At 42.7% G+C, this 15,121-nt stretch overlaps 1 protein-coding gene across 4 annotated transcripts in view; it reads right to left on the bottom strand.

Moving 5' to 3' along the window:
- ATRN (attractin) overlaps positions 1-9,729 on the bottom strand; it is a 296,628-nt gene extending 286,899 nt beyond the window's left edge. The window contains exon 1 of one of the 4 annotated variants that reach the window (XM_078861672.1): positions 8,401-9,729. In XM_078861672.1, coding sequence (XP_078717798.1) covers positions 8,401-9,014 — 614 coding nt within the window. In that variant the 5' untranslated portion in view covers positions 9,015-9,729. The remainder of the gene's footprint in view (positions 1-8,400) is intronic. The other 3 variants (XM_078861673.1, XM_078861675.1, XM_078861676.1) reach the window with 3 other exon arrangements.
- Positions 9,730-15,121: the final 5,392 nt, after the last annotated feature.

Genomic DNA, 15,121 nt, shown 5'->3' with positions numbered 1-15,121 from the left:
TTACGCCTGGCAAAGAAAAAAAGCCGCCTGCTTTTCTAAGGCAAAATTCATCACCTCCACGTAACATGTTCATGGGTTTTCACCTCGTGTTACCAAACGTGTATCGTTAGCAGTACGTCATACGCTACTAAAATGTACAGTATGTCCATACGTGCTCAACATTCATCTGATTACAAACAGCCCAGTGCACCTCGCCTTTTTTTATTCGTACCAAAGCTGTCATTATCATCCATATAAGCTAATTGGCTCTGGCCAGCTTAAGGAGGAACGATTTATCATGATTAAGTTCACCAGCTAAAATGTATCGTACAGTACGCACTTTTTCGCACGGCCAAAGTCACATGAAGCTTGACTTTAGTAGATAGATAGTATGTGCACAGGACTATGTAACCACATACATACCTAGACTATTAATTTAGCTTTTGGGAGAATGTTTCGTTGATGCGTGGTCTTGGGGACTTTCCTATGCGACTTTTTTTCAAATTTTTATTTAATTAAAAACCTTTTACAATGAGAAGTGCCTTCTTTTAGCTCTTAAAAGAGCCTACTGTTTTAAGTTTTTTTTGCTTCTTGACATCAGGAACCACAGATAGACCTGAAATAGTTATTTATTTTCGTAACTGTTCAATTAATTTTTTGATTTTTAAGTAGTGTAATGTCGCGTACTTATTTACTCTGTAAACATTGGATTTTTTTCCTGTTCATGTGTACATATTTATTTAAAAACAAACAATTGAAAAAAATCACTCCCATAAAAATAGTGCACTGGTGATGCAGGAGGCCATTTTTGCCCATCACTTTGCGCACCCAGCACCGTGATAAACACAGTAAAATAAACTCGGTGATGAAATTCCCTCGGCCCTTTGCTCGTTCATTCTGTGGCAGCCAAGTATGTGATGGGGTATAGTGCCAGCAATGGTGACGAGCACACTCACCCAATGTTGCTGCCAAAGATGACCGAAACAAAGACCATTCAACACGCACATCTGCGAATGGCATATTTGCTCAAAAGTAAACACGGAAATACACACAATCGCACTACGGAAAACGATATATATTCTGCCTCTTCTGAGACCAATGAGTCAATGTTTGCATTGACACTTAGAACGTTGAGCATGTTCTTTTTCAATGCACAACACAATATGACTGTTATTTACATATTCACGGCGTAGTTCACAGAACAAACTATAAGCCATTACACTGACACTGCCCTACTAGATACAGCATCACCGTACTATAGAGAATGACCAGCATCTATTTAATTTATCATCAGGCAAAGGCTATAGACCGCTGTAGTCTGCTATATGGTCCACAGTAAACCACTTTCGGCAGGTGGAGGAAAAGCAAAACTACACAAACTCTCTCCTGAAGCCCTCTCGTAGCTAGTAGACCGACATTGGAAATGAGCTCCTGAATATATATACAGCCATTACGCATTAATAGAATTCAAAATATTATCTATTATGCAAGGACTGTACACCTACACAGGGTGTGTCAAGGAATAAGTGACATGCCCTACGCAGCACTAAGGTATGTCACGCGACATAAATAATTTACCAATATTAAACACTCATGAAACACAACTGGCAAAAAAAAACATCCGGTTGAAAAATATATATTCAAGTGAATATCATCAGCCCTGATCCAATCCACTGCTGGATGAAGGCCTCCCATGCCAACACCATTGGTCACACACAGCCTTACGACGGCACAATCCATCAAACTCCTGCACATAAGCTGAATATATCTTCCATGTGAATGCCGGAAGTGTACTTTTCTTTGCCGAAGTAAACTTATTGCACGTGTAATTGTGTTTTGCTCGCATTAATCTTCAACCCAACTTTGCAGCTTTCTTCATTCCTCTCCTGTAGTGGTTTGCCATTGGTTGTTATAAAGACTACGTTGTCAGACTATCTGAGGCTGCTAATACTTTATATATTCATGTTTATGCCTTTATTTCCATCCGATTTTCAGGAGGACATCCTACAATGTCAATCGCCTTGTTGAAGCAGTATCTCATTTCAGTGTAGCTGTTGGTGAAATGTTTTTGAGTAATTTCTATATTCTGTACTTTGTATTCAGGCCTTGATTTGTGAGAGCTTAAATGGCCAACTTCAATTTCCATTTAAGAAAATGCCTTTTTAAAGCCTACCAAAGATAGGGGATGGTATTTGATATTCACTTGTTTAGTTTCTCTGGAATATAACTGACAGCATATGTGTGATCCATGGGGTTGGCTGGTCATATAAATTGTCCATTATTCCATCTTTACAAACATTTTATATACGTGTGATCGGACGCTAATGGGTCTATAATTTTTAAAACATTTTTTTCCCAACCTTTCTCACTGCAAGAATGACTTAGGCATAATGAACACGAAGAAGACAAATTCGACAACATAGAAGTGAAAACGACTTAATTACAATTAACATATTCCAATCTGTATACTGTAGAAGTGAAATTATTACAATGTCACCACTACAATGAGAACTACTCTATTATAGAGTAGTGAAAGTGGGGGGGGCGGGGGGGGGGGAGTAAAAACACAGACTGACAAAATGCATGAGAAAGAAAAAACGCTATAAAAAGTGACAAAAATTACAAGCAAAGAAAATAATTTGCACAACTCTTTAATACTATTTGGAAAGGAATGAGAAAAGAGTGAAATCATACAAACATAAGTGTTCTTGGTTCTTTCGGTAAAGTCACGTAGAAGGGAAATAATAAAATAACAAAAATAAAACATTATAAAATAAAATTCTCACGACGTTTCGCCCACAACACAAGCCGCCGTCCCCAGGTGAAGACAGAGCTTTTATTATTACATTCTATATTTGCTCCAAGTATAACGTGCGTATATAGAATATACACACAATATAAAACACGTCCATCGCAAAGATAAATCAATGATCCTTATGGCGATACCCCGGGGTACCAAATAATGCAAACTGGTCGAGGCAATTAAATATTTTATTTCTGGGACACTATTTTATCCAGGGGTATTACTCAACTCTGCGACTGGGGTACCAATCAATCCGAAATCAGTGCCACTCCGCGATGTCGAAACGCCAAACATTCGCATAAAAAATCAGTTATCGAAAAATTCAACTTTGAAGTGGGCATCGTGAGTACAACTCGTCGAGATGAGTCGACTGACCCATCGCCGACCATCAACAGACGAAAAATTACTGCATCACGGACATTATGCGAGAGCCGGGGTACCGCCATAAGGTTCATATGGTGCTGCAAAATATGAACACGGGCCTTTACCTTGCTGCATATTGCAACCCTTATAGAACTTGCGGAGTTACGGTTGTGCATCGTGTTCAAATTGCTGGCATCATGCCTGGAAAAGACTGTTATGGGTTTTTTTTGTCCCCTGTTATAAGGTGACATCAAGTCCAGACAATCTCTCAGCACCCAGCTAAAGCAGAAGACATGAACAGGCCCAACTGGTTTTACATTTTGGCGACTCGTGACGCGAAACTTTGACATTTCCTAAGTATTTAACAGAGGCCATGTGTTATGTTTCGACTGTTACCTTCTATGCTCTGCATGACCACACGCTCAATTATATACCGTGCGAGCATGAAAAAAAATGGCACAGCGCATGTGCGCTATACAAAGGGAGATGCAGAGCAAGACAATGTGGGCAGATTAAAGAATATAAAGGACGAGTACTGCGCAGGACTCAAAAGCCGGCATCGGACAGGGAGAGGGCATTTGCCAGAGAACTGAAATGAAAATATTTGTGATAATTACTTAAGATGACAATTAGGTAGAGTACAGTAACACACATGATGTTCCAGCACCTGGGTGCAAGGAGAGGCTTGTGATCCAGCATCAGGGATCAGAACCGATCATCCATCTGATCCATACCAGCTAACACACATACGGCTCAGGGACACAAATCCTGAAGCAAGGTTAGATTCAAGTGCCATTCTGCAGTGCCTGTGACGTGTTCCCACACACCATCGCTGATATATTATCCACACACGACGTGTGCCCCAATTGAGGCAACACAAACAATGTGCAACTTATATCCTGAACACGATTGACCACAGCCGACATGGTTTGACAACAAAAAAAAACATCGCAACGGCAATGTCCTTCCCGTATGGGACTCACACCTCCAACAATACTTAACAGCCTAATGAAGGCAAAACAAACCAGCTCAGCAGTGTCTTATGAAAGGATAAAGGCAGCGCGTTGAGAACGCGTTTATTTTAACAAACCCAGCACAGTTCAACGTTGCCCCTTAATTCCATGCTAACAGGCTCGAGGCAGAGAGACTGACAGTGGGAGGTCACCTGGGAAAATACCGTGTTCTTTCTTTAATGATGTTGCTGGTATTTAAGGGGTTGCCGGGGTGCCGCGGTGGCGAGATGTCAACTACCTTGGTGTTGTGGGTTCGATTCCGACCCCGTCGCCTGCTGTATATCTGGAATTTGTGTGTCACTCTCCCCGTGGTCGCGTGGATTTGTCTCCGGATCCTCCTGTTTTTAAATCCTTTATATTAAGTTCGCTTGCTTACGACCGTGCAAATCTTTCGGTCGTTTTTTAACCCACTTCCCGTGATCCAATCGAGCTGACATTTTGCACACAGACTCGTTGTGCGTGACAATTTGTTTTCGTGAAAAATTTTTTCCATAACTTTACACTTTTAGGAAAAAAAAATTATATTTAATTACCAATTGCTTAATGGTGGCAGGCAATCATCTGACCCATAGGTGGCAGCCATCTCAAGCCAGAGGACGAGAGGACTCTAGCCGCCACGCATATAAAGGATTTATAGTAAAAAACTTTGTTTTTACGGGTTAATTTTATTGCCTCCACATTTAGAATCGGCGTGCGTTTAGAGTATTCAGCTGCTCTAAATTTCCACGTGATAAGCCACTTCGTTGAGCTATCATTTATGAAAGCCAGGTCGCTTCTGAAAAACAGCCATACAGCTCAGTGGTCCCTTACCTGGTAACCACTTTTATGGGTAGGTATGCTATTATAAACCCCACAAATTATTAATGCCTACAATGTGGACAATAACTTGAAAGCTAAGGAAATGCCACAATACGTTGTGTATCCACGTGAACAATATAAGCAGATGCTTAATTTGTGAGCGTGATGACACAGCGTTGAGTATATTTGCGGACTGCCGATGCCAATTCCCTTCTCATCCGCAGCCGTGTCCAATCCACTGCTGGATGAAGGCCTCCCAGCCACGTGTCACCGTCCTGAGAAGTTGTCAGTGTCAAACATCGGCCATCAGCCATTCCAGTCCCCTTACATTGTACCTACTGCTTCCTGACAAACAACCTCGCGTATGTAACACTCTATAATGCCTGGATACCTTAGTATAATTTGCCTTCTATAAAAGCTCAAATCACATGCATTCTGTATAATATGCATCACTAGATTGTGCTAAGCAAAAGAGTAGATGACACCGCAGTGGAGAAGAGTACTGTATTGTAGAGGGGGCACACGCACCAATAACCTCTGGCATTTCTTGAGCACATCTGTCTGCTGATGAGCCCCTGACGTGCAAAACCGGTCCAGAGTTGTTGCGTGTTAACATTCTGTCCAATAGGCCGACATGTTAAATTGGGTGATGATCTATTTGATTTGTTGTATATTGTGTACAGTAGGTACTGTAACCGTTTACATGTCCTGTAATACTGGATACCGTATGATGGTAGCGATTGCCGTATACGTAACAATGTAATATGCAGCTTGCGTAATGTGTGCTTCTACAGTACTGTAAAGTATTTATAAAGAGTACAAATGATAGTACTGCACAGAATGTAATGTACTCGTAAAACAATGCGCAGACCTGACTATTTTCAATGTATACCACTCCAACAGTATTTCACTGCCGTGCGAGTTTCACTCGTACGATAAAGGTGCACAATGTAGTTCCCAAATAAATACAATTAGGACGAGCGGAGAAAGCAAGCTCACCAAGAACCATTCCTATCCCCTGTACACAACAAAGAGAAAGATTACCCCCGTGTAGCCTTAAACAACAGACTGTTGTAGCAAGTGCTGTTAGCGAGTAGCAGCACCTATGAAGGCCGGCACGGTACACGTGGCGGTAGGTGGCCAGCACCACGCCCGGCCGCCTTTGTCTCCCCAGTGGCGATGCTTTTACACGACGCACCAGGTACTCATTTGTGGCCGAGTAGACCTAGGGGAGGCTCAGGACCGGTTCAGATAATCGTCAGTGGTGTTGACCGTGAGCGAGAGCTGGGTTCGTAGCGCAGCGCGCTAATCGCTGCACCACCGCTCCCCGTCCACGTGAGGCCTATATCCACTGTCGAGACCACGGCCTCGCCTAGTTCCACCGCGGGGTAACCGCGTCGCCGGGTCGGCAGGAGCCGCCGTCACGAAGCGGTGCACTCCGAGGCCCCCTTCGTGTCATTTTTTGTCGTTGTTTTACCTCCGTCGAAGTTATTGCTGTTGCGCAATCGTCTCTACACGATCTCTGAACTATCAGACGGTGTCGTGTGTGGTGGAGCTGCCGAGAGGAACAGTGCGCCGAGGAGTGATGGATAACGCGATTGATGGGAAGATAGGGAAGGCATGGGGGGGGGAGCGATGTTGTCTATTGTGTTGCGTCTGTCAGCTCACGGAGATAATGCAACAACACAGTTGTTGTTGATAAAGACACGTATTGTAGTCTAAACGCACAGACATAACTCTGGCGTCGACATATTTGTCGTATCAATCTGCTACGAGCACGCTTAAGCCGGTAATCTCGTGACTTGTTGTTGTTGTGATGATGTGGAGGAGGAGGGAATGGTGGAGGGGTCTGACTGGGGTACCCGGTGGTGTGTTATAGTGTTAGGGGTCAGGTCGCTTTGTGTAAATACATTAAACGGCGAGCAAATGAGGCATTAAAGTACAGGTAATTGCTGCGTATAATGACCTCTGTTTGGAATGTTCCTCTGTTTCAACAACTCTATTCTCTGGATAATTAATATGGTTGTTGTTATTATGGTGCAAGTAAGTGGAGTGTTATGCCCCATCAAAATCCACTTTTTATCGTGGTGAGATGCAATTCCCACCAAGATGCAGAGCAACAACGCATTTTGTATTCCCGTGGACAATTCGTACATAACAAGGCTGGCAGAAATATATTTTAAGCACTTACAGCCGTATTATTTCATGCAGCTGGTGGAGGCGATAAAGGTGGACATGTGTCCTCTAGCCCCCAGTATTTGAGTCTCCATCTCTCTCTCTAGCACACATTGCCCAAAGTGTGAGAACTAAAGACGCCCCCAGTACAGAAGATTAAAAACAAACTTGGAGCCACAAGGCGATAGATACTGTCATTGCAAATATCGCGAAGTTGTCACCCTCCAGTCTCCAATGTTGGCACTTTCATCATCATCATCACCTCTCATTTATCTCGGTCTCCTTGCCTGTCCCCCCCTTGTTCGTCTCTTGCCATCAACCATCTATTTCTACCACTGTGCCAATACTCCCTTACCAGTCCCTCTGTTTATCGATGTCTTTTGCCATCATTTCCCCCACCCCAATCAATGTCTTCCCAATGCATTCCGCCCCCATTCTCGTCTCGTTCCCTTCCTATTCACTCCCCCTCCACTTGTCTGTGTCCATGTCAAAATGATGTATCATTGTGCTGTAATTGTCCGACGTCTCCCTCCATCAACCCTCGCACAAATATACACGTGAACATGCAACGCACGCGTATGTTGAACTTCTTTAGCACCGTACGTGCTAAGTCAGCAGAGATGCGAATCATGTATATATTGGTAAATACAACAATGTAGAGTTATCTTCTGCACAACACAATGCAGACAAAGCACAACAACACCGTACACACACAGACGTGAATGCACTTAGACCAACCCCAAGTAACAACACTCTTTATAATTCCTATAAAACAAATACATCCACGTTGAGGGGTGCCAGCCCGGAGTGAACCCACTCACAACGCACCCGTGAAAGAAAACTAAAAAGAGCGATTTAATTTAGTTATTTGCATTTATTATTTTATTAATTGTATTATTATTTCTACCTACGATTTAATTTAGTTATTTTCATTTATTATTATTTACCTACGATTTAATGTATTTATTAACATTTATTATTTGGTTTTATTAGTATGTAAACCTACGATTTTAGTTATTTTCATTTATTATTATTATTTAATTAGTATTACCTACGATTTAATTCAGTTATTTTCATTTAATATTATTTTATTATTTCTACCTACGATTTAATTCAGTTATTTGCATTTATTATTTTACTTTATCTTTTTATTATTTTTTTTACCTACGTGACTTTACCGAAAAAAACCTAAGAGTAAAACTAAAAAGAGCTTCACGAACTCATCCAATTCCTCCTCCTCCTGCTCCTCCGGTGGTGGTGGACACTCACTTGAAGCGTCCTCCGCAGTGTTGGCACAGCTCACCCATCCAGCCCTGGTCGCAGACGCACTGGGGCTGCTGCTGCTGCTGCTCTCCCGTGGGCGATGAAGACGTCGAGGACGACGACGACGAAGAGGAAGATGACGAGTCGGCACATCTCCCATTGACACACGTCCAGCGATCGCACTCAGCCGGGCCGGCCTCTGCTCCCGCCCAGCAGCAGAGGAGGGCGCAGAGGGCGGCGTAGGCGGCGGCGTAGCGGCACAGGACGTGGCCGCAACCCGCCGGGATTCTCCTGACACCGACACCGCCTCCTCGGCCTCGTCCACCATCGAGTAGCGGTCGACCTCCTTCTCCTCCTCCTCCCAGGACCACGACGAGAGGAGCTGCTGCTGCTCGACGCGCACAGCGAACGCGTCCACCTCCAACCATCGCTGAGGCTTCTCCCGGGCGGGCTGCACTTTGGGGGCCACGTCCATCACCAACACAACCACCTCCACCTCCTCCTCCATCTCCCGGTGGGCTACGGAGAGGCCCGGCGTCACGACCTTCGCCTGCCGAGGCGCGGGGGGACGACGACGCGGCCCGCGGTGTCACGAGAGGAGCCGCAGCCCGAGCCGCCATATTCAGCGGCGTCTCTCTACCACCACCACTACCACCACCACCTTCTTCGTGTTCCCTCGGCGGGCTTTCCGACTCCTTCCTCCTCCTCGTAGTTGTATTCTCCTACCCCCACCTCCTTCTCCTATCCAACGCGAGACGTCGCTTGGAGTGTTTTATTCGCCTCTCGCCTGTCGCCCGCCGCTGCTGCTGCTGCCGCTGCGGTGCGCGGGGAGCGAAGATTGGTGCTGGCCGCGTGGTTGTCCGTGGATGTTCGAAGATTCGGCAGCGACAAGCATCATCGTCGTCGTGCTCCGCTTTGCATTGAGCCTCCTTCCACCGTCTTCATCCCCTGCCCCAGTAGTTACCAACAACAACCACCACCACCAACCTTCGGTGCTTTATCTGCCGCTAACGCCGCTCTCGTTGTTGTAATTTTGGCCAATACGTCGATGGGTCCTTTCCGTCTGCCGGACTCGCTTTAGTGATTCCGCTTCTGCCGCTGCCGATGGTGGTGGTGGTGCCTTGGGGGGCAGGGAGGGAGGCAGGAGCAGGAGGAGGCGGTAGATGCTGAGAGGGGACTTCAGAGAGGGAGGGGAACCACCGTGAGAGGGCTTCGTGGGGCGGGTGGTGTGAGAGATGTGGGGGGTGGGGGACACGTTCAACATGCCGCTCCCCCTTTTCCTCTTCCTCCCCGTATCAACCTCCTCCTCTCCCCCACGGCTCAAGTGAAACGGGGTTCGTCTACCAGCCCCATAGCGCCCCCTGACACAGACATTGGTCACTGATGTTGTTGCTGATGCTGATGATGCACACACGTGGTGGTGAAAATTATTGTCGTTGCCAAGTCATCTGGGGTACCTTCGGCAACACCAGAGGGCGCATACTCTTAGGTTTTTTTCGGTAAAGTCACGTAGGTAAAAATAAAAATAAATAATAAAAAATACATATTTAAAATACATATTAAAAATAACAGAAATTATAATAGAAATAAAATTAAAAATCACGACTTTTCGGGCACAACACAAGCGTCCGTCATCCGACCAGAGGGCGCCCTTCTCGTTGACTCTAATTGTTAACAATCCGTGAGAATTCAGCGCGTTCCCATTGAGAGGTTGTCATCAGCCACGATCATGCCACCGCCTACTCTCACAACAACAACAATCTACCAAGTGCCTGCACACTGATCTCAGTGGTCGATTTTCTCCGTGAATGCCCCAGATACCCCACTAAAATTAAAACAAATTTTTGTAATAACTTTTTTTGTGTTTAGTTTGCTGCCCCCCCCCCCGCACATCCGATTAGCACGGTCGGCTAGGTACGGTGCGAAAGAAGTGCAACAACAACATAAAATAATATGGAGGAATTATTTCTAATACAATATTTTACTTCAAAGGCTTTTGAATGGCTCCCACCAATCTCAGTGCCAGTACAGGGTGCTTCAACAAAATGTTGACACGTCTTGAGAATTTGCAACAATACCACAATAAATGTGCCTCCGAGCTCTGGAGACCACCTGGAGAAGATTCCAGGCACGTGTTGACAATGATGGCGAAGCTATTAACATACATTTTGTTATCATGGTCCATTAAAAACGATAGTCCCATCTGAGTGTTAAAACTATTTTGAAGCACCCTGTTGTATAGTGCACGTATTAAATCTTTAACAATGTTGTCCTCTGTAAGATGTGGCGCCATTGCCTTCACAATAATCAATCAGCCGTTGAGAGGGTCGCCATTCGAAATCAGTGGTGTGTGTGTATAAATGATAAACAGCCTGTATGTTGCTGTAGATCATGATTATTGGGGGTGTACTCCGACCCATTCGATCTGACGGTTCTGGAGATCGGAATTAGAATGTGTATTTAGACTGGATGAATCCGATGAGCTGTAAAGCTCTTTTTCACAGATGGTCCAGTAAAGTAAAATCGGCTAACCATGCCGAAAGACTCGAGAATATTAATTCCTGCAGTCACGAAAGCTTTAAGTCAAAATTCATGCCTAATAGCTCATGGAAGAATTATCCGCAGCACCACTCGCAGGCGGGCGCCGTTTATTTTTTGCCAAACCCCGCCACCGTCTGATAACGCCATCATCTCGCTGCACATTCACAGCAGCATTCAATCTGCACAGACTTTTAAGAGACACATAAAAGGACTCTCTCGCCTGGCTTTCATGTGACGCAGGCCTTGGCGCCACGCCTCTGTCGCGGGCATTTATGTCAGTGAAATATTGTGCACATTATATGCTTCATTGTTTCTTTAATTGAAGAATGAGGCATCATTCTATAATTGAGATATTTCATTGCTGAGTAGAAAAATACTAAATAGGTCCACTGGCGTTGTGTCTCTGATGATGTCCAACTATACCATGTGGTCCACCACCCTTGGGAAAATAACAACGGAAAATGTAAGGGCCAACGAACTACGTAAGCAAGCCGGGTTTATGAAGAGGTTTTGTATCATCGATTGCATACGACTATCAATCATATTCTGAAAAGGATCATCATCATTAGCCATGATCTATCCCCTGACCAGTGCGGTAACTACTGCACCACTACACTTAAATATATTCGAATAATACTCCTATTTTTAGTCATGTGTGTGTATATATATAGCACGTGTCACTTAAACTATACATTGGCAACCAGTGAAAGCTTTAACAACAGTGATGGGGGCACGGAGCCAGCTTGATGAACGGATTTCTTCACCATCTTGCTATATCACAACTAAAGAGCGGCATGCATGGATGTGCTGTATTGTATTGCATGGGTGCTCATGCAAAGCTTACCGGTACACAGCTCAACATAATAAAGACACAAAACAACCTCAGCAACTTTCTTATGAACACTCTCAGAAAAATATATAATACATTTTTGGCCAATAGCCGTTTCTACTAATAAATAAGGGCCTTGCCCCAAAATCTACATGCTACTCTATATTACCATATTTATATAGTAGTGTACATTATTTTTCTAAGATAGTGTATTTAACATGTGATTGTATTCTAGATTTGAAGCTTTCGTGACTGCAAGGATTCATACTCTTAGGTTTTTTCGGTAAAGTCACGTAGGTAAAAATAAATAATAAGTCTCCGTCATCACGGAGACTTGTGTTGCCTCCGAAACGTCGTGATTTATTATTTTATTTCGATTATTTTTTATTTATTTTTTATTTTTACCTACGTGACTTTACCGAAAAAACCTAAGTATGTGATTGTATGCTACTGTTAATGCCCTTTTGTTTAATTATAGTACCATTTTACGATTCACCATATACATTTTAATTTCCACGATGTCGATTTCGATGTCCCATTTGCTCATGCATTGTTGCGAGGTATTTGTTGTATGGCGCTCACTAACGTTGAGTGCTCATAATTTGTGACTCACTTCCGATTAACACGGCTGGCTACGTACGGTGCAAAAGAATTCCAACATACAATACTATATATTTCACCATGGGTGTATGAATGGAAACATTAAGCCCCATGGGATTTGTGACCTATTTGTCCAAAGCATATTGTACATAACGTACTGTGCCTGAGAAAGCATTTGGTTCAGGAGTTGGCAGAACACATAAGCTTAAGATGGTGCCTTTTGAATCTACGTAATTGCTGTTTTGCCCACATTTAGAGATGTTCAGTTTAGTTAATTTATTATGCATAGCCCTGTGAGCCATTCGGCTCTTGAATCGGGTGCAACCGCAACCGCAACAAACAAAAATATGAAGAATAAACATCTTAAAGTGACTACACACAACAGAAAAATCCAGAAAAAAACAGCAAAGTCTTCCAGAAAAAGCACCGTATATCAATGCTGTGTGCAAAAATCCCAGTGGGATGCAAGTCAAACAATAACAACCATAAGACAATTTAGATTAAAGTTATCAGTCTAACTCTGCACAAAGTGTTCACAAACAATAACAAAACACTCATCTATGCTTCACAATTGATATTGAATAGCTGATATAGCCCGCAAGGTAGCTTCGAACAACCATGACTTGGTTTTTGCTAACAACACACAACCCATGATTTATTTTCCGTTCTTTCAATCGTTTTCTTCTTTATTTCATCTACTGTTATTTATTAACGAATGTACGTCTTTCTTCTTACATCTTGAGATTCGCTTATGCCCACTAAACACACGTACATAATTTCGTAGCATTACTGATTTAAATTCTACAGTTTTGCTAAGCCCACAGAAATGCTAAGCTTAGAAGCATGTATAACAAACGCTTCAATTGGCACTCCCACTGTACAAGGTTGGACATCTCTGGAGATGAAGATATTCAAGTTGCTGACTTGACAATGTCACGACCGCATACAAACTGACTTCAGCTGCAAGCTCATGTTAGGAGTCAACACAAACATTTCAAAGGCGCAAGTAAATTGTGTTTATCTCACGATCGCCACCACAACATGAGCCTTGCGGAAATTTGTTGTGGTTTGTGTAGGTTGAAAATATATTCTGCGAAATAAATATTATTGTACTTAATTGGGTGCTAATTCACACACCTTAAATATAGTGTATTATATTTTGTGCCTGGCACTGTATACATACTGGTAAAATGTGCAAAGTAGAATTGAAATGTCCTTTCGAAATATGAAGCAGTTTTTGTAATGCATTGTAAAAAAACACTGGTGCTTTGCAAAATTTTTTGGATTTAATTATTGTATAATTATTGTATAATTAAATAATAAACCGATACTAATTACTCGTGTGAATTTTTGCATGCTAGTTTTTAACATTGAGACTATTCTATGCTCATGTATGTACATTCTTAAGACTTGTCTCTTTCTTTCTCTCTGATAGAGACACAAGGACAGACATGCAAAGAGACAGCCATTTCGAGGCATACAGAGACACCCACAGAGACGCTGTGTTTCCAAGACCCAAATTCATCCAATTATATGTACCTCTGGGTATTAAGCAGCCCCTATTCTGACATCCACTGTGGGAAAATATGGCATAGCTCCAATTATCTATGAAATAAAATCGCGGATAAAAGAAGCGACACATGTTTCCAATTACTTGCTATTATCCACAACATTTTCTTGCAGATAAATTGAGTAAATTTGCAGACCACCTTGCAGATAATAGGATCCATTAAATAGGCTCCCCACATTGACACAGATAAAATGAGTTGGCCTGTAATCACCAAATACTCTTTGTGATATGCTGTAAAAGCAATGCAGTGTAGTTTCACATGTTCAAATAAATCTTCACGACAGTATAGGAGAAAGAACTCCTATCCATTACACCAGTGGTGGTCAATACATTGATCGTGATCTATGAGTGAATCGCAAAGTTTTCTTTGTGGGTCTCAGGACAACTCATCATAAACACTAAAATAAGCATTCACGAATTTTGGTTATGGCTGATGGCAAATGAAAATCGACTAAGAATATATATATTTTAAATGTACTTCTACCAATAGATGGCGCTAGTAGTCTATATCAATCCTGTAACTCGAGGGCGGTAATTGTTGGTCGTGGCTTTCTGGTGGATCTCGGAGCCTGCTGATATCCATCAAAATTTATCACAATGGTTGGTATATTGGCCATCACTGCGTTGCACCATTGGGTTCATTAAAACAAACATATCAATGGTCATTTTCTTACGTTTATTCGCTATTATCCAACATTTGCTGCGATATTCAATTCAGAAAGCCATATTCGGCCAATGGGTTTTGTAATTAATACTTATGTGGAAATACAAATACTGTATAGGACGGAGGCGTTATTTATTTTGCTATTAACATGCCTAATTGCTACAGTGGAGCATTTTTAAATATAAAGCGTCACGTCATGTGATTTCACATTTTACGATCAACCGAAATTAGGTATCCAAGCCCAATTAATCCTTATTTCATACCAATTTAACAGCAGGTTTGCCACCTTTAGGTTTCATTATAGCATTACTGTTCACACTCCATTCATCTGGGTTTAGCTGTTTTTGTTATAACAGAATTTTGAAGCCATTGTGCGTAAAATAGAAGTTTTAACCACCAAATATTCCCACAAATTTCTCAATGATGATGAAGTTCACGTGTGTTTTAGGAGGTGTTTTCACACTTTTGAATGCTGGTGTTTTGTGTGCTATAATTGTGTTTTACGATATGACAAGAAAATCAA

This window comes from Lampetra fluviatilis, chromosome 12 (genome assembly GCF_964198595.1).
Source record: "Lampetra fluviatilis chromosome 12, kcLamFluv1.1, whole genome shotgun sequence".
Taxonomy (NCBI): domain Eukaryota; kingdom Metazoa; phylum Chordata; class Hyperoartia; order Petromyzontiformes; family Petromyzontidae; genus Lampetra; species Lampetra fluviatilis.
The sequence above is the reverse complement of the archived record's forward strand: the minus strand, read 5'-3'. Positions and strand labels throughout refer to the sequence as shown.